The sequence below is a fragment of the Gymnoscopelus braueri genome, assembly GCF_963280865.1.
Source record: "Gymnoscopelus braueri genome assembly, chromosome: 2".
In the NCBI taxonomy this organism is placed as follows: domain Eukaryota; kingdom Metazoa; phylum Chordata; class Actinopteri; order Myctophiformes; family Myctophidae; genus Gymnoscopelus; species Gymnoscopelus braueri.
The window spans coordinates 3,449,087-3,471,374 of record NC_137604.1 but is presented as its reverse complement, the minus strand read 5'-3'; the positions used below and the strand labels follow the sequence as shown (position 1 = coordinate 3,471,374).

General features: G+C 42.8%; 2 protein-coding genes across 2 annotated transcripts in view; one reads left to right on the top strand and one right to left on the bottom strand.

Moving 5' to 3' along the window:
* The window catches only part of LOC308104486 (uncharacterized protein), a gene marked incomplete at its 5' end in the record, with an annotated part of 29,536 nt that extends 19,306 nt beyond the window's left edge, over positions 1-10,230 (bottom strand). The window contains 6 exons of the mRNA XM_080454921.1: positions 683-796; positions 2,608-2,654; positions 3,087-3,146; positions 7,638-7,826; positions 8,454-8,662; positions 10,208-10,230. Coding sequence (XP_080311047.1) covers positions 683-796; positions 2,608-2,654; positions 3,087-3,146; positions 7,638-7,826; positions 8,454-8,662; positions 10,208-10,230 — 642 coding nt within the window. The remainder of the gene's footprint in view (positions 1-682; positions 797-2,607; positions 2,655-3,086; positions 3,147-7,637; positions 7,827-8,453; positions 8,663-10,207) is intronic.
* Positions 1-22,288, top strand: part of LOC308075295 (uncharacterized protein) — a gene marked incomplete at its 3' end in the record, with an annotated part of 215,821 nt that overhangs the window by 79,738 nt on the left and 113,795 nt on the right. The window lies entirely within an intron of this gene.

Below are 22,288 nucleotides of genomic sequence, written 5' to 3'. Positions count from 1 at the left end.
TTTCTGCTTTTATATTTAACCCATTAAGACTTGGACCGCATCTGTGTCATTTCATATTTCTTTGGCTATTCAAAAATTGCTACGAGCTTGTATATCTACTATTTTTGAAAAATGTTGAAAATGTGTGCAAATCTTTGAATATATATATTTTTAAAGCGAACATCTTTAACTCAAATCTTTGCTTCTGGGGGATTCTACAAATGTCTTCTAAATCCTAACAGTTTTCTGAAAAACTTATGCAAACTAACCCTAACCCTAATATATCAGTGGTGCTCAAACCTTTTCATGTCAAGAACCCCAAACAAATATTTTGTTCCAGGGACCCCCCAGAAACAAATATTTGAGTTAAAAATGTTCACTTTAAAAAAATATACAACAAAAGATTTGCACACATTTTCACGATTTTTCAAAAATAGAAGATCTACAAGCTCATAGCGCGGCACTCGGTGCCGCGCTATGAGCTTGTATATCTGCTATTTTTGAATAGCCAAAGTATAAAATAATGGTTTAAGTGGTAATACAGATGTGTTCCCGGTTTTAATGGGTTAACACTGTACACTGATGTCACAAAGTATTTTAAATACAAGTATAAGTACTCTGAATTACATGTGTACTGTAAGTAGTTTGAATTCAGTTTCTCTTCCCTGTCATTCATCCTCATCGTTGTCATTGTCACACTGACCTGGACGTCACCGCCATTGATGTGCATGCGACTGATCATGGAGTGGTCCCGTTCTGCCCAGTAGATCATCTGCTGCTGATAGTCAAAGTCCAGAGCCCTCACATCCTTCAAGTCCTGTCACACCACATCAGTTGTGTTAGTCTCAGACAGGAATACATTCCAGCATGTCAAAAGCAGTGTGTGTATAATATTGTATAGGATTACATAGGATGTGTTGTTATGTCTAATGGTTTTCACCTGTTTGAGCTCTGTGGAGCTGGAGCCGTCCAAGCTGATCTTCATCAGGTTGTACTGGGTGGCTACGATGAGGAAGGGCTCCACCTCTGGAGAAAGTGAGACATTACATTTGAGTTGGTTTACCTTTAAAAATATAGAAACACTTGGAAAACATCCGTTTCATTTTACATTTTAGCGTTGGCTATTCTAAAATATCAGATCTACAAGCTCACAGCGTGTCAATTCGTGCCGCACTGCAAGCTTGTAGATCTGCTATTTTTGAACATTTTTGAAAAATTGTTTGAAAAAAAAAGTATAATTCAGATTTATTTTAACACAAATCTTCTCTTCTGGGGGTCCCTGACACAACACATTTTCAGATGGGGGTCCACGTCCAAATACATATCATTTTGGGGGTCCCTGGCATGCAGAAGTTTGGAAACTAATGATTTAGAAGGCATTTGTAGAATGGGCCTCAGGTCTTAATGGGTTAATACGCTCATAAATGTAACATATTGATCCATAAATAACCTTATAAATGTAAACTTATTGATCACCATGTTTAAAAAGGTTGGGATGTGTTTCCTCTCTTTGTCAAACACATCACTGACACAGTGAAGCTGCTGTATTTACTGACTCACCTTTTATTCACTTTAAATACAAATATCTACATATTTCATTGGTTACAATATGAGAGTTTTAGATTAATGTTTTTAAGGGGCTTAACACAGGGGGCTTAACACAGACAGACAGACAGACAGACAGACAGACAGACAGACAGACAGACAGACAGACACACAGACAGACACACAGACAGACACACAGACAGTCTTACCTGTTGTGTTGTGTGTTGGTTCATTCTGAAGAGCTGAGGAGAAACATAACAAACTAAATGAGCTTCAGTGTAACAGCTGGTTGGTTGTTGTGGTTTATCTGTTGAAATACAGGACAAGATGTCCTTTGATTCTCCTGTTTGCTGCTATTTATTTGACATTCACAGGGTTGGAATGAGGAACTATCATTTATATCAGAACTAACAAAATAAAAGTCAATGACAATCAATAGTTTGTTGTAAGCTAACAGGTTTGTTGTCATTTAGTGATTTGGTCACACAGACCTTCATCACTAACAAAACTAATATAATTATCCTTGAAACTCAGCTGGCTGTGGAACACGCCTGACAAGTTGTCAAATAACATGAGAGAAGTTTTCAGGAGGTCAAGTGGCCTCAAGAAAAGGACATTTGTGCTGCAGAGCTCCCTGTGAGAGCTAAGAGTGACTAAGTTAACATGTACTTTGATGTCATCCTAGAGTTCAACACTCACTGATGAAGACAATGAGCAAGATAATTATAACATACATTCATAGTACGCTGCGTTCATGATTTGTGACATTTTGTGCAATCTTTTGTGTCCCACTCCTGCACACTTTGGAAGCCAATGGTAGCCGATACATCATTTGTACAGATTTACGCGAGGTTTGGACACAATTTGTAGAAGTTGTGACAAAATGCACATTATATTTATCTGCCTGATCTATGGGTGTTACTATGTCCGATTGATATGTGACATCTGACCTATCTATGCATGTTATTATATACGTGTGATATGTGACATGTTGGACACTGTGAAATATATGAACATTTCCTATTCACGTGAGGTAATGGGGCTGATCACTGGGGTGATTGAGTGATTGATGCCACACTCTACTTGACAAATAGAGGGTGTGGTGCGCGCAGAGCTCAGATCACCCAAACCTGTGTAGCAGAAGCGACAGGAGAGAGAAAGAGGAGATCTCCTCCAGGCGCCAGTATTACTGAGTTTAAGGAACAACATTTATACATAATAGTAAACTGCAGCCACCAACAGAGAACGTTCGAGCCCATCGGACCTGCCGTTGCTGCCGTGCTGCGGGATTCGAACGTTGTGGAGTTTGTGAGCGAGGTGCCAGTCGGGAGGAGCCGCGGCTGGTGAGGCAAAACCAAACGTCCATTTTCTTTGTGGATTACAAATTAGGGGTACCCCGCCCGAACTTTAGCTATTATTTGGACGCCAGTGCGGAAGACGTTTACCTTTTCGTTTGGATATAAAGACAATAGACACTCTCGAGACCGCGCCCCACGAGAGGCCGTTCGGATCATAAGGAGGAGTTCTTTATTATTGTTTGACAAAGCGAGTAAGCGACTGACCGTGCAGCGCTCCGACTGTATAACTGAAGTTGTCACCTTGTATATTGTTCACGGGTGAATCTGTGATGTGAGGGGTTCGTGAGAGGAACATTTGGGTTGTTGATTTGTGTGTTTGTTTGTTTAGTAGGGAAAGAGATAGGGACAGAAGTGATTTAAAGCCCTGAGTATATTATTTGTTTTGCCATTTTTGCAATGGTCATTTATTATTTTGTGGCTTAAATAAATTCACTTAAATTAAATCCTGCCGATCCTGTTGATTTTCCTTTTAGTTAATAATTTTCCCTTCAGAAGGGCGATTGTTACAAAGTAATATCAGAGAATGTGCTTTACAAAAGTCGGCCTCCTGGTGGCGCTACAACAGGTCCCCAGGGAGAGTGGTGTGCAAAGTTTCACGCTGATCGGTCCAACGGTGCCGTAGATTAGCTGCTCACAGACACACGGATGAACAGGGGTGAAATCGTAGTCTCCGGCCTTCGGCAGTCCTCACTGGCGGAGATATTACATGAAACCTCACTGCTTTCTCACAACATCAGCAGCACCACTGCTGCTGTGATTCACTGTTAGTGTCTCATTCACCTCCTAAACCCCCTCACAGCACCAGTATATCTCTGCTGTCTGGCAGCAACCAGCTAACTCCAAAATGTTCATTTTCCAGGAAATGACAAAAACAAAAAAAATGTGGATTTAGGAGGTTTTGTTCATCATCGATAAGAACAGCTGAATGGATCTCCAAGCTCACAATGAGGTTGGAGGTCAAAAGGGGGTGGAGCCTGGAGTCAGCTAAACCAGCTAACTCCACCCCCCCTTTGGTGAACTTAGCTGGTTTAGCAGACAGTTTGAGGATCCAATGGAGTTAGATGGTTTTGTCAGAAGCACTTTTTAATACTTTTCATTGGTTCAATAATTTTGTAATCAGCACACAGACGTAAAGGGTGTTCAATGGCCCTGATTTATGGAAAAAAAATGCAAAAGCGGAAAAATGTAGTTAGCTGGTTCCTAATCTCTCAAGAACAGATTCTGCTCTGCGTTGGAATCTGTCGTGAAGGCTCGTCATAACATGTACGCACTGGGCTACAAGTGGGCGTGCCTTCAGATCAGGAAGCAGGCCGCGCTTTACCCAATCAAATGTAGTGGGCGGGATTCACGTGTCCGTCGATCTTTCCCCTCGAAACAAACCCAAACTAATTTAACAATAGCGAAGACAAAACCACGGAAAGATATTCACATGTTAACTTACTCTTTCATCATAGAAACAAGTGGGCTTATAACCAAAACGATCCATGTTCTCTGGGAGAAGTGGTGTTAGTGTTCCGTGTAGAAATATTGTTAGTGGGAATGAAAACATAGTGGCACCACCGGAAGTGAAAGCTGAAGGCAGACCAAAACCCCGGTTTCCTTTGCGCACGGGTGCTACGTCGCCATTGTCCCAGAGCCAGTGAGAGATAGTACAAACAGCAGAGGGCGCTGTTTTTCATTCTCACTGGCTCTGGGTTCCCAGATTGGCTGGTTCCTGCCGGACAGCAACGCACCCAAAAAAAAACAACAACAATAAATCAATAAAAAGGCTGCAGGTGTAATACAGGTAATCAGTGTGTTGCCAGATTTTGCAAGGAAAACAAGCGGCTAGGTCTATGAAAACAAGCCCCAAAGAAGCAACTAATTCTACTAAATAGTATCAAGGGGTAAACAGGAACCCCCCCCCCCCCCCATACCTGGCCACACCCACGGTGGGCGTGGTCAGGGATAAGGTGAATACACTCTCATAAATGGAACCAAATGGACCGTTAGGGGTCCATTTGGTTCCATGTATGTATACACTCTATGAGTTACAGACCTTTTAAGGGTCCATTTGGTTTCTTTGAGAACTACTGGCCTATACTAGAACATAAATAAACAAACAGAACATCTTAACATCTTATTAACCACATGACTGGTATCCTGTATTTTTAACCTTCTGATCGTTATTTATAAGCAATGGCCAACATCATAATGTATAGTGTGTATAATAGTGTGTATACTGCATGATGTGACCAATGTGAGCTTGTAGATTGGCTATTTTCAAAACATTTAGGAATAGTTTTGGATCATTTTAACAACACAAATCTTGTCCCTGCCACAAAATATGTTCAGTATAAATTATTTTGGGGTCGTTGACATGAAACCACTGTTATATTAGACTCCATACTAAGCTCTGTATAAATATATCTGACCCTTGACCCCTCTGTGTACCAGGATGACCAAACCAGCTAGTTCCACCCAGTAATCAACCACAACCAATCACCACTCACACACCAGCTGGTAACCAATCAGCACCACAGAATCCCTCATTCCCACCATGTTATGAGATACACTTTATACCTGTTGTCAGAGTGTCTGTCTGTCTGACTGTCTGTCTGTCTGTCTGTCTGTCTGTCTGTCTGTCTGTCTGTCTGTCTGTCTGTCTGTGTAACAACAACATGGTCACTGGACGGACCCTCAGTCCTATCTTAACAACAACATGGTGACTGGACCCTCAGTCCTATCTTAACACATCGGGTACCAAACACGGTCTGAACCGTGTTTTCACAGAGTAAGCGCTTTGGTGCCAAACACGGTCTGAACCGTATTTTCAGTCTCTTTTGTTTTTTTCCACACAGGAGGGGATGGAGCAGCTCTGGAATCACCCACGGTGATTCTGAGTATTTATAGATCACCGTGCCAAAAAACATGGCTCCCCATCCGCTTCTGTTCTATCTCCTTCTCTAAAACCCCTATAACTCCGTCCTATCTTAACAACAACATGGTGACTGGACCCTCAGTCCTATCTTAACAACAACATGGTGACTGGACCCTCAGTCCTATCTTAACAACAACATGGTGACTGGATCAAGTCCCGCAGCTGTAGTGAGCAGAGGGGAGGTCACAGACAGGTCTAGTGTGAGAGTAGATGATCATAATAAACCTTTAATCCTCTGAAGTTGTCGGCTATTTTCGCGTGAAGTAACCGGTATCGTGGCCATTTAAATGTCAGTAATTGTAACAATATGATCAAACTGGAAAAAAACACATTAGTCTCAACACTGATAATAAAGCATGAATAATGAGGTCATATTTCTGTCTCAACTCACAGCAGTCTGCAGGTTCGTCTGACCGGTCCCCACAGTCATCTACTGTGTCACATTTCCATGACAACGGAATGCACTTGTAGGTCTTACAAACAAACTGATGGGGGAGACAGAGGATTATGTTTAGAATCAGTAATGTATCAAAAGCAGACATGAGACATAAAGTCATACAGCGTAACACAAGTGAAGGCGAGGTGAATCACCTGGCTGGCAGTGCAGTTGGACATGCACTGCTTGCCATCAGCTGCCAAGTAGAAGTGGGCGGGACAGGAACACTTGTAGCCTCCTCCAGGTGAGAGCAGACACAGGTTACTGCAGCCTCCATTGTTGGTCTGACACGGGTGACCGGCCACTGCAGGGTGGAGAAAACATGCACACATGGAACAAACATGAGAACACACACCTATATGTTAGAATAAAGCAATAAGCCACACCAGGCTGTGGTTTAATGTGAGTTTAGAGCAGCTATGAGGTGTTGTTAGGAACGATGCAGAGCAGAGTGACTACAACCCTCTAGCTGTTCTACAATCACTGTAAACCACCACCTCACATGGTTTATTGCTTTGATAAACACCAAATACGGCAACATGACAATCATAGACAACCCAATTAAAACTGTATTTAACATCAATTTCAGAATAATTTCTACAAGAAAACAGTCCCTGTCTGCCTGTAAACGACTAGGAGGTTGCAGTGTAAATGCTCCTCTAACCTTGCTATAGGAAAAACTAAATCACAAACAGTAATTCATCCATTGAAAGTTATGATGAATATTGTAAACAAGATGTTGATGTTGAAGCAGTGATACACATACATGTGATCCATATGTGTTGTTATAACAGAACAACATTTACCCATCCTATAACTATAGGAGCAGTGAGCAGTCATTCTACGGCGCTTTGAGAGCTATTAGGGGTTCAGAGTCTTGCTCAGGGACACACATGGACACATTGCTGGAATGGAACCTGCTACAACTACTGTAGAGCAGGGGTCTTCAACCTTTTCAGGCCAAGGACCCCCTAGCTGAGAGAGAGATGAAGCAGGGACCCCTTCTATATTGTATTGAATTTAGTTTCAGATTAAACTTTTTTTGTTTACTTGGTACTGCTCTTTTTTCCCTCTACACCTAAACCTCTTTGCCAAAAATAGCCGATTTACAAGCTCACAACGCCTCGCAGCGCGAGGCGTTGTGAGCTTGTAGATCTGCTATTTTTGGCTAAAGTTCTCCTCAGAAAAGGGATGCTAGGGTTCAAGTGGTTAAGGTAAAAAAAAAAATCATATCACACAAAGATTTGGCGGACCCCCTGTAGTAACTCTGAGGACCCCCTGTTGAAGACCCCTGCTGTAGAGCCTCTGGCTGCCCAGCCGGGCTCTCTAACCACTCAGCTATGGCCGCCCCCAGTGAGAGTGAATAGTGAGAGAGTTGTATACAGTAGGTGGTACAGACCCTCAGGTTGTCTAGAGGGGTGATACATGTGGAGGTCAGATGGTCTGTTCAGGTTGCTGATGAGACTGGGCTTGTTGGTTCCCTGAGTCTTGTTGGCTCTGTAGATGGAGCGGGTCCCCCAGTCTATCCAGTAGATGTGATCCTCAAACAGAGTAATAGACATGATGTTCTGGATGTCCTGACTCACAACTACAGACACACAAAACCAAAAGAGTCAAAATATTATAAAATACATGAACAAAGTATTATAAAGAATATTATAACAAGAGTTAAAATGCATCAATAAAGTTTACAAGAGTAAATAATATTCTCACTGTTTTCCTTGTTTTTTTCTTCATGTAAAAATGAAGATAATCCATTCTTATACACAGTAACACTCTGGAGTGTTAATTTAACCACATGAACCCTAGTGATCCTATTCTGGGCCAGACATACACCGGAAATAGCAGATCTACAAGCTCACAACCGTGTCACTCTGCAACATGTTATGAGCTTGTAGATCGGCTATTTTCTGCAAAGATATTTAATGTAATCCTTTTATGCAATAAAGAAGATTAAAGGAGGGGCCTAGAATAGACCCCTGGGGAACTTCAGTAAGTAAATAATCTAGTGTGTGTGTGTGTGTGTGTGTGTGTGTGTGTGTGTGTGTGTGTGTGTGTGTGTGTGTGTGTGTGTGTGTGTGTGCGTGTGCGTGTGTGCGTTTACGTGTGTGTGTGTGTGTGTGTGTGTGTGTGTGTGTGTGTGTGTGTGTGTGTGTGTGTGTGTGTGTGTGTGTGTGTGTGTGTGTGTGTGTGTGTGTGTGTGTGTGTGTGTTACCTGTGTGTCTGTTGGTTCCATCCAGGTTGGCAAACTCAATGTGTTTCTCCTTGTAGTCGCTCCAGTAGATGTGATCGTTGATGTAGTCTAACGTCAGGCCGTAGGGCTTGTAGATCTTATCCTTCACGATGATGCTCCTGTTGGTGCCGTCCATCCCCATCCTCTCTATGTGGGGGTTGTTGTTACCACTGTCTGACCAGTACAAGTACCTGTCAGGGAGACACTGAGTCAGGGTCACTGTTTGACATCTTTACTGACAATGTAACATATTGTTGTTGTCGGGCAGAAACCTTGTATCTCCATATTTAAAAACGTTTGTTTTGTTTTGTAAATTAATGCCTACATTGTCCACAATACCACAGTGTCACCAAAGTAGCACAAATAGCCGATGTACAAGCTCAAAATGCGTCACGATGTCACAAACTGTGAGCCTGTAGATCTTTTTATATAATTGCTGTTTTTTATTGAAAGTGAAAGTGGTTTTGTGTGTCTTTGGGTTTTATATATATTTAACCAATGAAAAGTATTAACAAAGAGCTTGAGACTAAATAATAACTACATTGAACACAGATTATTTTTCCCATTTCCTGAAAAGTAACAGTTTTGGACAGTTTTCCACCCGACATCAACGATATGTAAAAATACATATTGTTCCACCACTATCAATATGATAAAACACAATGAAGCCAACAGTTTATCTACATTGTGTGAACATGTAATTCACACTTACATGTAAGTAGTGTGTGTGTGTGTGTGTGTGTGTGTGTGTGTGTGTGTGTGTGTGTGTGTGTGTGTGTGTGTGTGTGTGTGTGTGTGTGTGTGTGTGTGTGTGTGTGTGTGTGTGTGTGTGTGTGTGTGTGGAGGGGGATGTGTCTTCCACGTGGGGGAGGGGAGGGATACATAAGGAATAAGTAACAATAACAACATTCAACACATTATTCACAATAATTCAGACATACTGTACTTTGTATGATTTTGTTTTAGAATACTTGAGCGTCATGTGTTCGTATTTTGCCTCATAGGAGCTCCAGAAAGCAGAGCCAATCACAAGGAAGTATTATACATTATATTTAGTGCACTTTTCAGTGAGTGACAACTTACATGATACTATTTAAATGTTCCTCATGAGGTAAACTCTACGCTTCTTATTCTACTACAAAAACATCTATTAAGTGTCTTTTTAACACTTTACAAGATGTACATAATATGATGCAATGTCATCAGTTTAATGTTTAGATGTAATTCAGTCTTCTTGTATCCGTGGTGTTTCACAGGATGGTTGATACATTCAGTCAGTGTGAGGTTCATGATGTCACCACAGTGTGAGGTTCATGATATCATCACAGTGTGAGGTTCATGATATCACCACAGTGTGAGGTTCATGATGTCACCACAGTGTGAGGTTCATGATATCACCACAGTGTGAGGTTCATGATGTCACCACAGTGTGAGGTTCATGATGTCACCACAGTGTGATGTTCATGATATCACCACAGTGTGAGGTTCATGATATCACCACAGTGTGAGGTTCATGATGTCACCACAGTGTGAGGTTCATGATGTCACCACAGTGTGAGGTTCATGATGTCACCACAGTGTGAGGGTCATGATGTCACCACAGTGTGAGGTTCATGATGTCACCACAGTGTGAGGTTCATGATGTCACCACAGTGTGAGGGTCATGATGTCACACAGTGTGAGGTTCATGATGTCACCACAGTGTGAGGTTCATGATGTCACCACAGTGCTCTTACCCGTAGCGTACATCCACAGCCATGGCCTCTGGCTGGTCCAGGCCGGTGTTGACCAGGACTGTTCTGTACGACCCGTTTAGTTTGGACACCTCTATGGTGTCCCTGTCACTGTCACACCAGTACAGGTTTCCTGCCACCCAATCAACAGCCAGACTGGATGGAGAGCTGATCAACGTGTTGTGAAGGACCTGTCAATCAACCATACATGTACTCTGAATATACTCACCATTTTATTGTTTTATCATTTTTATGCAGTTACTACAATACTTTTTTGATAGGGTAGTGTAGAGTATTTTTCACAAATGTATTTGTTTCAAAAATGTTCTATGTTGAATGTTTCTTTTTGAAAATATCTGATCTACAAGCTCACAACACAATTTTTTAGAAATTTTCAAGAGTCTGTGTCTATTTTGGGGTCCTTGTCATGTAACAGTTTGTGAAGCCCTGGTGTAGAGAGACAGGAAACCAAGGACAGAAAGAGGAGAAACATGTGAGACAAGACCAGGAGTCAGATTCAAACTCATATCCTCACGGCTCACAAGGAGCACATGGTCTGTACACTAACTGACTGAAACACCAGACACCCTGTTTTCTGCTTTTATATTTAACCCATTAAGACCGGGAACGCATCTGTATCATTTTAGATTCCTTTGGCTATTCAAAAATAGCAGATATACAACCTCATAGCGCGACACTCGGTGCCGCGCTATGAGCTTGTATATCTGCTATTTTTGGAAAATGTGTGCAAATCTTTGAATATATATATTTTTAAAGCGAACATCTTTAACTCAAATCTTTGCTTCTGAGGGATTCTACAAATGTCTTCTAAATCCCAACAGTTTTCTGAAAAACCTTTTCATGTCAAGGACCCCAAAAAATATTTTGTTCCAGGGACCCCCCCGAATAAAATATTTGAGTTAAAAATGTTTGCTTTAAAAAATATACAACAAAAGATTTGTACACATGTTCACAATTTTTCAAAAATAGAAGATCTACAAGCTCATAGCGCGGCACTCGGTGCCGCGCTATGAGCTTGTATCTGCTATTTTTGAATAGCCAAAGTATAAAATAATGGTTTAAGTGGTAACACAGATGCGTTCCCGGTTTTAATGGGTTAACATTGATGTCACAAAGTATTTTAAATACAAGTATAAGTACTCTGAATTACATGTGTACTGTAAGTAGTTTGAAATCAGTTTCTCTTCCCTGTCATTCATCCTCATCGTTGTCATTGTCACACTGACCTGGACGTCACTGCCATTGATGTGCATGCGACTGATCATGGAGGGGTACCATTCTATCCAGTAGATCATCTGCTGCTGATAGTCAATGTCCAGAGCCCTCACATACCTCAAGTCCTGTCACACCACATCAGTTGTGTTAGTCTCAGACAGGAATACATTCCAGCATGTCAAAAGCAGTGTGTGTAGAATATTGTATAGGATTACATAGGATGTGTTGTTATGTCTAATGGTTTTCACCTGTTTGAGCTCTGTGGAGCTGGAGCCGTCCAAGCTGATCTTCATCAGGTTGCGATAGGTGGCTACGATGAGGAAGGGCTCCACCTCTGGAGAAAGTGAGACATTACATTTGAGTTGGTTTACCTTTAAAAATATACAATAACCGGAAAAGCATCTGTTTCATTTTAGATTTTGGCGTTGGCTATTCAAAAATAGCAGATCTACAAGCTCACAGCGCGTCACTTTGTGCCGCGCTGCAAGCTTGTAGATCTGCTATTTTTTTAATGTTTTGAATCATTCAGATTTCTTTTAACACAAATCTTCTCTTCTGGGGGTCCCTGACACAACACATTTTCAGATGGGGGTCCACGTCCAAATACATATCATTTTGGGGGTCCCTGGCATGCAGAAGTTTGGAAACTACTGATTTAGAAGGCATTTGTAGAATGGGCCTCAGGTCTTAAAGGGTTAATACGCTCATAAATGTAACATATTGATCCATAAATAACCTTATAAATGTAAACTTATTGATCACCATGTTTAAAAAGGTTGGGATGTGTTTCCTGTCTTTGTCAAACACATCACTGACACAGTGAAGCTGCTGTATTTACTGACTCACCTTTTATTCACTTTAAATACAAATATCTACACATTTCACTGGTTACAATATGAGAGTTTTAGAGGAGCTGCGATTTAATTAAACACAGACAGACAGACAGACAGACAGACAGACAGACAGACAGACAGACAGACAGTCTTACCTGTTGTGTTGTGTGTTGGTTCATTCTGAAGAGCTGAGGAGAAACATAATAAACTAAATGAGCTTCAGTGTAACAGCTGGTTGGTTGTTATGGTTTATCTGTTGAAATACAGGACAAGATGTCCTTTGTTTCTCCTGTTTGCTGCTATTTATTTGACATTCACAGGGTGGGAATGAGGAACTATCATTTATATTTGAAAGAACTAAATAAAAATCAATGACAATCAATAGTTTGTTGTAAACTAACAGGTTGGCTGTCATTTAGTGATTTGGTCACACAGACCTTCATCACTAACAAACTAATATAATTATCCATTCAGACTCAGTTGGCTGTGGAACACGCCTCACAAGTTGTCCAATAACATGAGAGAAGTTTTCAGGAGGTCAAGTGGCCTAAAAAAAAGGACATTTGTGCTGCAGAGCTCCCTGTGAGAGCTAAGAGTGACTACAAAGTTAACATGTACTTTGATGTCATCCTAGAGTTCAACACTCACTGATGAAGACAATGAGCAAGATAATTATAACATACATACATAGGACGCTGCGTTCATGATTTGTGACATTTTGTGCAATTTCTGTGTCCCACTCCTGCACACTTTGGAAGCCAATGGTAGCCGATCCATCATTTGTACAGATTTACGTGAGGTTTGGACAAAATTTCTAGAAGTAATATCAGAGAATGTGCTTTACAAAAGTCAGCCTCCTGGTGGCACTATAACAGGTCTCCAGGGAGAGTGAGTGAAAAGTTTCACGCTGATCGGTCCAACGGTGCCGTAGATTAGCTGCTCACTAGCCTCGGAAACCCATGCTTTTTTTTTTGTTACAAAAGAAAAAAAGCCTGGGGGAGCCATGCAGGAACGATGGTCTTGAGCCTTGTTATCTCCTAACCAATCAGAGTGCAGAGGGGCGTCGCTCTAAATTTGGTGACGTCAGCGTGCTCCGTGCACAGGCCGGGGGGGGGAGGGGAGGGGAGGCGGGGACATAGATTGGTGAAGCAATAGGAAGCCACGCACAAATCCGGGCGGCTGTGTTTGGGACCGCCTTTCAAGACCATCGATTGAGCTCGTAGCCTCAGGCTAGCTGCTCACAGACACACCGATGGACAGGTGTGAAATCATAATCTCCGGCCTTCAGCCGTCCGTCCTGGCGGAGATAATTTATGGAACCTCACTGCTTTCTCACAACATCAGCAGCACCACTGCTGCTGTGATTCACTGTTAGTGTCTCATTCACCTCCTAAACCCCCTCACAGCACCAGTATACACATTCACCCCCCCCCCACACACCCACACCCCCAAAAAAACAAAACAACAATAAATCAATAAAAAGGCTGCAGCTGTAATGCAGGTAATCAGTGTGTTGCCAGATTTTGCAAGGAAAACAAGCGGCTAGGTCTATGAAAAAAAGCCCCAAAGAAGCAACTAATTCTATTAAATAGTATCAAGGGGTAAACAGGACACCCCCCCCCATACCTGGCCACACCCACGGTGGGTGTGGTCAGGGATAAGGTGAATACACTCTCATAAATGGAACCAAATGGACCGTTAGGGGTCCATTTGGTTCCATGTATGTATACACTCTCTGAGTTACAGACCTTTTAAGGGTCCATTTGGTTTCTTTGAGAACTACTGGCCTATACTAGAACATAAATAAACAAACAGAACATCTTAACATCTTATTAACCACATGACTGGTATCCTGTATTTTAACCTTCTGATCGTTATTTATAAGCAATGACCAACATCATAATGTACAGTGTGTATAATAGTGTGTATACTGCATGATGTGACCAATGTGAGCTTGTAGATTGGCTATTTTCAAAACATTTAGGAATAGTTTTGGATCATTTTAACAACACAAATCTTGTCCCTGCCACAAAATATGTTCAGTATAAATTATTTTGGGGTCGTTGACATGAAACCACTGTTATATTAGACTCCATACTAAGCTCTGTATATATATATATATATATATATATATATATATCTGACCCTTGACCCCTCTGGTGTACCAGGGTGACCAAACCAGCTAGTTCCACCCAGTAATCAACCACAACCAATCACCACTCACACACCAGCTGGTAACCAATCAGCACCACTGAACCCCTCATACCAATGTGGGGGAGGAGACATTCACAGGACAAAACAACACACAGGTAAATACACATATGACCATATAGGGTTATAACAACACTAACAATAATAAAAAATAAATGTTAAAATAATGAATATTTTGATTATAAATCAGTAAAATCAGGCAAAAATAAGAATTAAATAACATAACCCTAACCGGCCTAACCCTAACACCGAAATAAAGTAACCAAAAACCGAAAAGAAACGAACAAAATCCGCCAAAAAAAAGAGCCTCCCCCCAGCCTCAAGCCATATCTCCGCCCCAGGGAGAAGGGGGTGGGGGGGCACTTCAAGTTGAGGTCACCATGGGGCACCACATAGTGCTAATCCGGCCCTGACAACAAGTCAAAAGTTAAACATACAGCTTCCATGGCGTCCATGATGATGATGATGATGATGATGATGTCCACACACACCCACCCCAGAGTGTGTACTATGGTATGTTAGGAGTCGGACCCAGCCTAGGGGTCACCTAGGGGTCACCAGGTGTAACACAAACATATCCAGTCAACACCACTTTAAAATACACAACACACTGATTTATTATAGGAACTAGACCGCTGTCTGTTAGGTACCACTCTACTGAACCATGTAAATAGGGAGTACATGACCCACCATGTTATGAAATACACTTTATACCTGTTGTCTGTCTGTCTGTCTGTCTGTCTGTCTGTCTGTCTGTCTGTCTGTGTAACAACAACATGGTCACTGGACGGACCCTCAGTCCTATCTTAACAACAACATGGTGACTGGACCCTCAGTCCTATCTTAACACATCGGGTACCAAACACGGTCTGAACCGTGTTTTCACAGAGTAAGCGCTTCGGTGCCGAACACGGTCTGAACCGTGTTTTCAGTCCCTTTTGTTTTTTTCCACACAGGAGGGGCTGGAGCAGCTCTGGAATCACCCACGTGATTCTGAGTATTTATAGATCACCGTGCAAAAAAACATGGCTTCCCATCCGCTTCTGTTCTATCTCCTTCTCTAAAACCCCTATAACTCCGTCCTATCTTAACAACAACATGGTGACTGGATCCTCAGTCCTATCTCAACAACAACATGGTGACTGGACCCTCAGTCCTATCTCAACAACAACATGGTGACTGGACCCTCAGTCCTATCTTAACAACAACATGGTGACTGGATCAAGTCCCACAGCTGTAGTGAGCAGAGGGGAGGTAACAGACAGGTCTAGTGTGAGAGTAGATGATCATAATAAACCTTTAATCCTCTAAAGTTGTCGGCTATTTTCGCGTGAAGTAACGGGTATCGTGGCCATTTAAATGTCAGTAATTGTAACAATATGATCAAACTGGAAAAAAACACAATAGTCTCAACACTGATAATAAAGCATGAATAATGAGGTAATATTTCTGTCTCAACTCACAGCAGTCTGCAGGTTCGTCTGACCGGTCCCCACAGTCATCTACTGTGTCACATTTCCATGACAACGGAATGCACTTGTAGGTCTTACAAACAAACTGATGGGGGAGACAGAGGATTATGTTTAGAATCAGTAAAGTATCAAAAGCAGACATGAGACATAAAGTCATACAGCGTAACACAAGTGAAGGTGAGGTGAATCACCTGGCTGGCAGTGCAGTTGGACATGCACTGCTTGCCATCAGCTGCCAAGTAGGTGTTGGTGGGACAGGAACACTTGTAGCCTCCTCCAGGTGAGAGCAGACACAGGTTACTGCAGCCTCCATTGTTGGTCTGACACGGGTGAGCGGCCACTGCAGGGTGGAGAAAACATGCACACATGGAACAAACATGAGAACACACACCTATATGTTAGAATAAAGCAATAAGCCACACCAGGCTGTGGTTTAATGTGAGTTTAGAGCAGCTATGAGGTGTTGTTAGGAACCATGCAGAGCAGAGTGACTACAACCCTCTAACTGTTCTACAATCACTGTAAACCACCACCTCACATGGTTTATTGCTTTGATAAAACACCAAATATGGCAACATGACAATCATAGACAACCCAATTCAAACTGTATTTAATATAAATTTCAAAATATTTTCTACAATAAAGTAGTCCCTGTCTGCCTGTAAACGACTAGGAGGTTGCAGTGTAAATGCTCCTCTAACCTTGTTATAGGAAAAACTAAATCACAAACAGTAATTCATCCATGGAAAGTTTTGATTAATATTGTAAACAAGATGTTGAAGCAGTGATACACATACATGTGATCCATATGTGTGGTTATTCAGTATTTTACAACAGGATTCAGCTAATCAGAATCAAGCAACAGAACTATCAATTTCAAATTACTACTACTACTACTACTACTACTACTACTACTACTACTACTACTACTACTACTACTACTACTACTACTACTAATAATAATAACTAGATGTCAGGGCCTCTTTGCGGCCCTCACATCTAGTTTAACAAATACAGGTCAAGAGACCCAAAACGCCAAAGCCTGGCTATAAACTTATACACAACCAAGGGGCTTCTGGAAACACATGTCCAGCAGTTGTGTGAGGAGATGCTTCGCGGTGTTTCTCGAAGGAAACACTTGCGCTTGGGGTCTCGGGTCCGACGGCCCAGAGATAGTTTTCTTTTCCGTGGCATGGCTCTGTAAGAAATATTTATGAACCATGACGGCGACCTGGCCTAATTATAGCTCTGCACACACGTGATGCGAAGTCCGGCCTCTCTGGCCTCTCCTCTCCTCTCGGCTCCTCTCCTCCCCTCTCCTCCCTCCCCGCTTCCCAACCTCGGTCATGTGATAAAGAGGTCAGACTTCCTGTATCTGGTTGCTATGGCAACCTGCCAGATCAGGCTGAGGATCTGATAGGCGAATCAGAGAATCAATCAAACCGAGAGTCCGATCACTGATGGAGGTGGGGTAAGATGCCTAAAACATAGCCATAGCTCTGATCAACAGTCTGTGACGGGTCTTGGAGGCATATGGAGTGATCCTCTGCTTGCGAATCCCAGACAAACGAGCTTTTGTCAATTATATAGTAGTAAGATAGTAAGATAAGATATAATATAGAATAATATATAATAATGATAATAATGTGTTTTCATGTAACCCTTTTCAAAACAGATCAAATAATACAATAACACAATAAACTAGAAAATGTGCTCCTCGGAGCACAAGTCTCCGCCAGCAGACCCGTGCTATTTTAATAGCACGGGTCGTCTTGGTAGAACAGGTCGTCTTGGTAGAATGCGCGTGGTTTTTGGTGTTCTGCAGGGGCGACTGAATATGTAGTGTCTGCATCTAAATAAAAAATCTTCTTGAAGCAATGTGTCATATGGGAGTCCTCGTAATTGACTGGTTTGTTCAAATGCTTGTCTGTCTTCTTCATCTTCATTGTCTTGAACAGTTTCAGCAGTTGATTGGTGTGTTTGATCTATGTCAGTTTTCTCTAGTGCTACATAATGTATTTGATCAAGGTGGCCAATTGTTACAGTATTAAGACTTCGGCCTTGTTGTGGGATCAATTCAACTCTATAGTCCTCTTCTGTGTTACTGTTGTAGATGAGTATGCTTTCTTAGCTTTGGCCTTCAGCGCCTTTGCTTGACCAATGTTAGGTGTTCTCAGAGGGACACACACACGCACGGACGGGTGATTTGTACTGTCAAGTCAAGTCAAGTCACCTTTATTTATATAGCACATTTAAAAACAACAGAAGTTGACCCAAAGTGCTTTACAATCACAATAGCATAACTTAATAAAAATACAGCATAGTTAAAGAAACATAAAGCAATACCTAAACAAAAACACCAAAGATAGGAGAACATAAAAGTAATACAAAAAAGAGGAAAAATACATTCAATGGCCATAAGTTAAGAATGCCCTCAGACTGAGCTGAATGCAATGGAGAAGATGTGGGTTTTTAGGGTGGATTTAAAACTTTCAATGGTGGAGCTGGATTTAATGTGCAATGGTAAATTGTTCCAGAGTGCGGGCGCAATAGCAGAGAAAGCCCGGTCACCTTTAGTTCTAAGGTTTGTAGGGGGAATGTCGAGGGGCATTTGGGAAGATGACCTAAGAACTCTGAGGGTAGGAGGTGCAGAAAGTAGGTCAGAAATGTACTGTGGCGCAAGGCAATTTAAAGGCATACTAGGTAACGTTTTCAACAAAACTAAAGTTAAATTGTATATCTTTTGTGAGTGGCAAAAGTTTCACAACACCCACTCCATGAATTTCACCCCCGGAAGCCTTTTATTTATATATTTTATATTGAACGTGGACTGGGGGGACTTTCCCGGGGAAATGACGTCATCTGGCCGGAAAACGGAGGTGGAAATGCACTGGTTTCCTGTTTGGCCAGGAACTACCGCAACGGTTTCCTGTTTGGCCAGGAACTATCGCGCTAATAACAAAAAGGAACCTCACGCTGATTTTAAGAGAATGTAGGATTAGAAGATCGAAAAAGAACAGAAAAAGAAAGCACAGCTCATGGTAACTAATGCTCCACTGGCTAAGAGAAACGATCCGTAGATAGTATAAAACAATTAAAAGATCGCTTTTTGAAACGCTTCCGGCTTCCGGTGAAAACGAATGGAATTCTGGGTAATCGAGGACTAAGGAAATTGTATGCAGTGACGGTAGTGACCAGCAGAGGTTGCTAAAAATCGTTAGTTGTGAATTTGCATTGTACAACTTTAAGGCTTTAAAAACAAAAAGTAAAATGTTAAAATCAATGCGATATTTCACTGGTAACCAGTGCAGTTGGGCCAGAACCGGGGTGATGTGCTCTCGCATCCTGGTTCCAGTCAGGAGTCTAGCAGCAGAGTTTTGGACCATCTGCAGACGGGAGAGAGTAGATTGAGCCAGCCCATGGTATAGCGAGTTACAATAGTCCAATCGAGAGGTAATAAAAGCGTGGATGACTGTTTCCAGGTCCCTGTGAGTTAAAATGGGCTTCAATTTGGCTATGGTTCGTAACTGATAAAAACTGCTGCTCACTACACTTGATTTTTTTTTGTTAAAGTTCAAGGAGGAGTCCAAATAAACACCCAAGTTTTTTATAGTGGTGTGCAAATTTGCAGAGTGGCGGCCAAGAGCGCTTTTTAGGCCAGTGATGGACTGTTTCGGGCCAAATATAATAATTTCAGTTTTGCTTTGGTTCAGCTGGAGAAAATTTGTAGCCATCCAGCCTTTGATGTCATCAAGGCAATTTTGAACTCTATTTAAGGAGGACGTGTCGTTTGGTGTGACTGGGAGATAAAATTGTGTATCGTCGGCGTAGCAGTGGTAGGGGATGTCATGTTTCTTAAAAATGGAGCCAAGTGGGAGCATGTATAAGGAGAAAAGAAGGGGCCCTAGTATTGACCCTTGGGGGACACCGCAAGTGATAGGGGCTGAGGAAGATGTGTAGGTACCAAGTGTAACATTAAAAGTTCTGTTTTGTAGATAGGAAGTAAACCAGTTTAAAACAGTGCTCTTAAAACCAACCTCATTTTCCAGGCGTTTTAAAAGAATCTTGTGGTCGATCGTGTCAAAGGCTGCGGTGAGGTCAAGCAGAATTAAAATGGCGCAAGAGCCAGAGTCGACGGTTAAAAGGATGTCATTTTGTACTTTGAGCAGTGCGGATTCTGTGCTGTGCAAAGTTCTAAAACCGGATTGAAATTTGTCAATAATGTTAAATTAATTTAAAAATGAGGAGACTTGGATAAAAACGACTTTTTCTAAAACCTTGGGGCAGCTAAAGGGCAGCTTGGAGATGGGTCTGAAATTATTGTGGTCACTATAGGGTCAAGACTTGTTTTTTTTAGGAGAGGTTGAACGGTAGCATGTTTAAAACTGGAGGGGACAACTCCAGTTCCAAGACAGCTATTTATGATTGCCAGGGTGAGGGGGCAGATGGTGTCAAAAACCTCCTTAAAGAGGCGGGAGGGGATGACGTCAGAAGGACTGAAAGTGGATTTCAGGTGGGAGACCACAGACAGAAGGGCGGATGACACTGGCTGAAAATGGTGGAGATGGTTGACTGAGTGGCTTATTATTGAGAGAGTTGAGACTGGGGGTGATATGGATGATCTGATGTTGTTTATTTTGTCCAGGAAGAACTTCAGAAAGGACTCACAGGACGCTGCGCTTGGGGCTGGGGTAGTGGTGGCAGATGAAACAGGGTTTAAGATGGAGTTGATTGTATTGAATAATATTTGTGGTCTGTGGGCATTTTTATTTATTAGATCTGCATAATATTGGGATTTAGCTGACTTTACGGATGCTTGGTAGGCCTTAAGGCAATTTCTGAGAATGTCATAGGAGACCTGTAGTTTGTCCTTCTTCCATCTTCTTTCCGCACTCCTACAGGCTTGTCTGAGAGTGCGGTTGGTGTCGTTTAGCCAGGGGGTGCCAGCAGTGTCAGACTTTTTTCTAGTGAGTTTTTGAGGAGCTACACAGTCCAGAGTGTCAGTGCAGGTGGAGTTGAAGAGTGTAACGTAGGTTACGAAGGTAACCACGGTTATGTGACCCTATTGGATCACTCCAATGTGGGTATCACTCCGCGGCGGAGGGATACATTCGAGGTAAGGATTAACTGATTCACTACCGTGCGCACCTGTGCGTGCGTGGGGGTGTGGCCTCCCCTATATAGGCACACCACACCCACGCGCGCCTGCTTGAAGAACATTTCGAGGCGCCTCAAGCACCACGACAGGATTGGAGTGATCCAATAGGGTCACATAACCGTGGTTACCTTCGTAACCTTCGTTATGTTTCCCCTCATTGGATCACTCCAATGTGGGTATAGAAGTACCCGATTCACCTGGTGGTTGAGGTAGGAACAGTCAGGCCAACAAAGAAGGCTGAAAGCATAGAACCTACCCCGAACTGGCCGCCTCGTCTGTGAGGTCAGGAGGAGCTGCCCAGAACTGCCGACACCAATGCATTAGGTGTCGCCACGTTGACATTATAAAATCTGGCAAAGGTGGCAGATGAGGCCCAACTGGCTGCGGCACACACCTCAGAGAGTGGAACCCCCCGCAGGAGGGCTCTAGATGAGGCCATTCCCCTGGTGGAATGAGCCACCACACCAACTGGCCCAGGCCTACCAGCCAGCCCATACGCCAACTGGATTGCGTCCACAATCCAATGGGACAGCCTCTGCTTAGACAGACCTGACCCCAGGACCCGCTCTGCATAGCACACAAAGAGCTGGTCTGTCCTGCGCAGCGACTGCGTGCGACTCACATAAGCTTGCAGAGCCCTTACAGGGCAAAGCACACTGGGAGCGGAACCATGCCCCTCCTCGTCTGCAGATGGGGAGAAAGCAGATAGAGACCAGGGACTGTTGACGTACCCCTCAGACAGGACCTTCGGCAAGAAGGAAGGATTTGGTCGAAGAACCACACTCCTCCGGTCAGGCCCCATCTGGAAGCACTCAGGGCTTACTGAAAGAGCATGCAACTCACCAACCCTCTTGGTGGAAGTGATTGCTAGTAGAAAGGCCACCTTCAAGGAAAGGTGCTTCAACGAAGCAGCCTCGAGGGGTTCGAATGGAGGCCTAGTAAGGGCTGACAAAACAATGTCCAGATCCCAGCGTACAGCCTTCTTAGCTCTGGCTGGACGCAGACGTCTGGCCCCCTTCATGAACTTAGAGACCCAGGGGTGTCTCCCCACCGAACCCTCTGGAAGCTGGACATGACCAGCAGAGATGGCTGCCAAGTACACCCTCACAGTGGAGGCAGACAATCCCTTATCCAGACAGGATTGCAAGAACTCCAATATGGCCTGCACATTGCA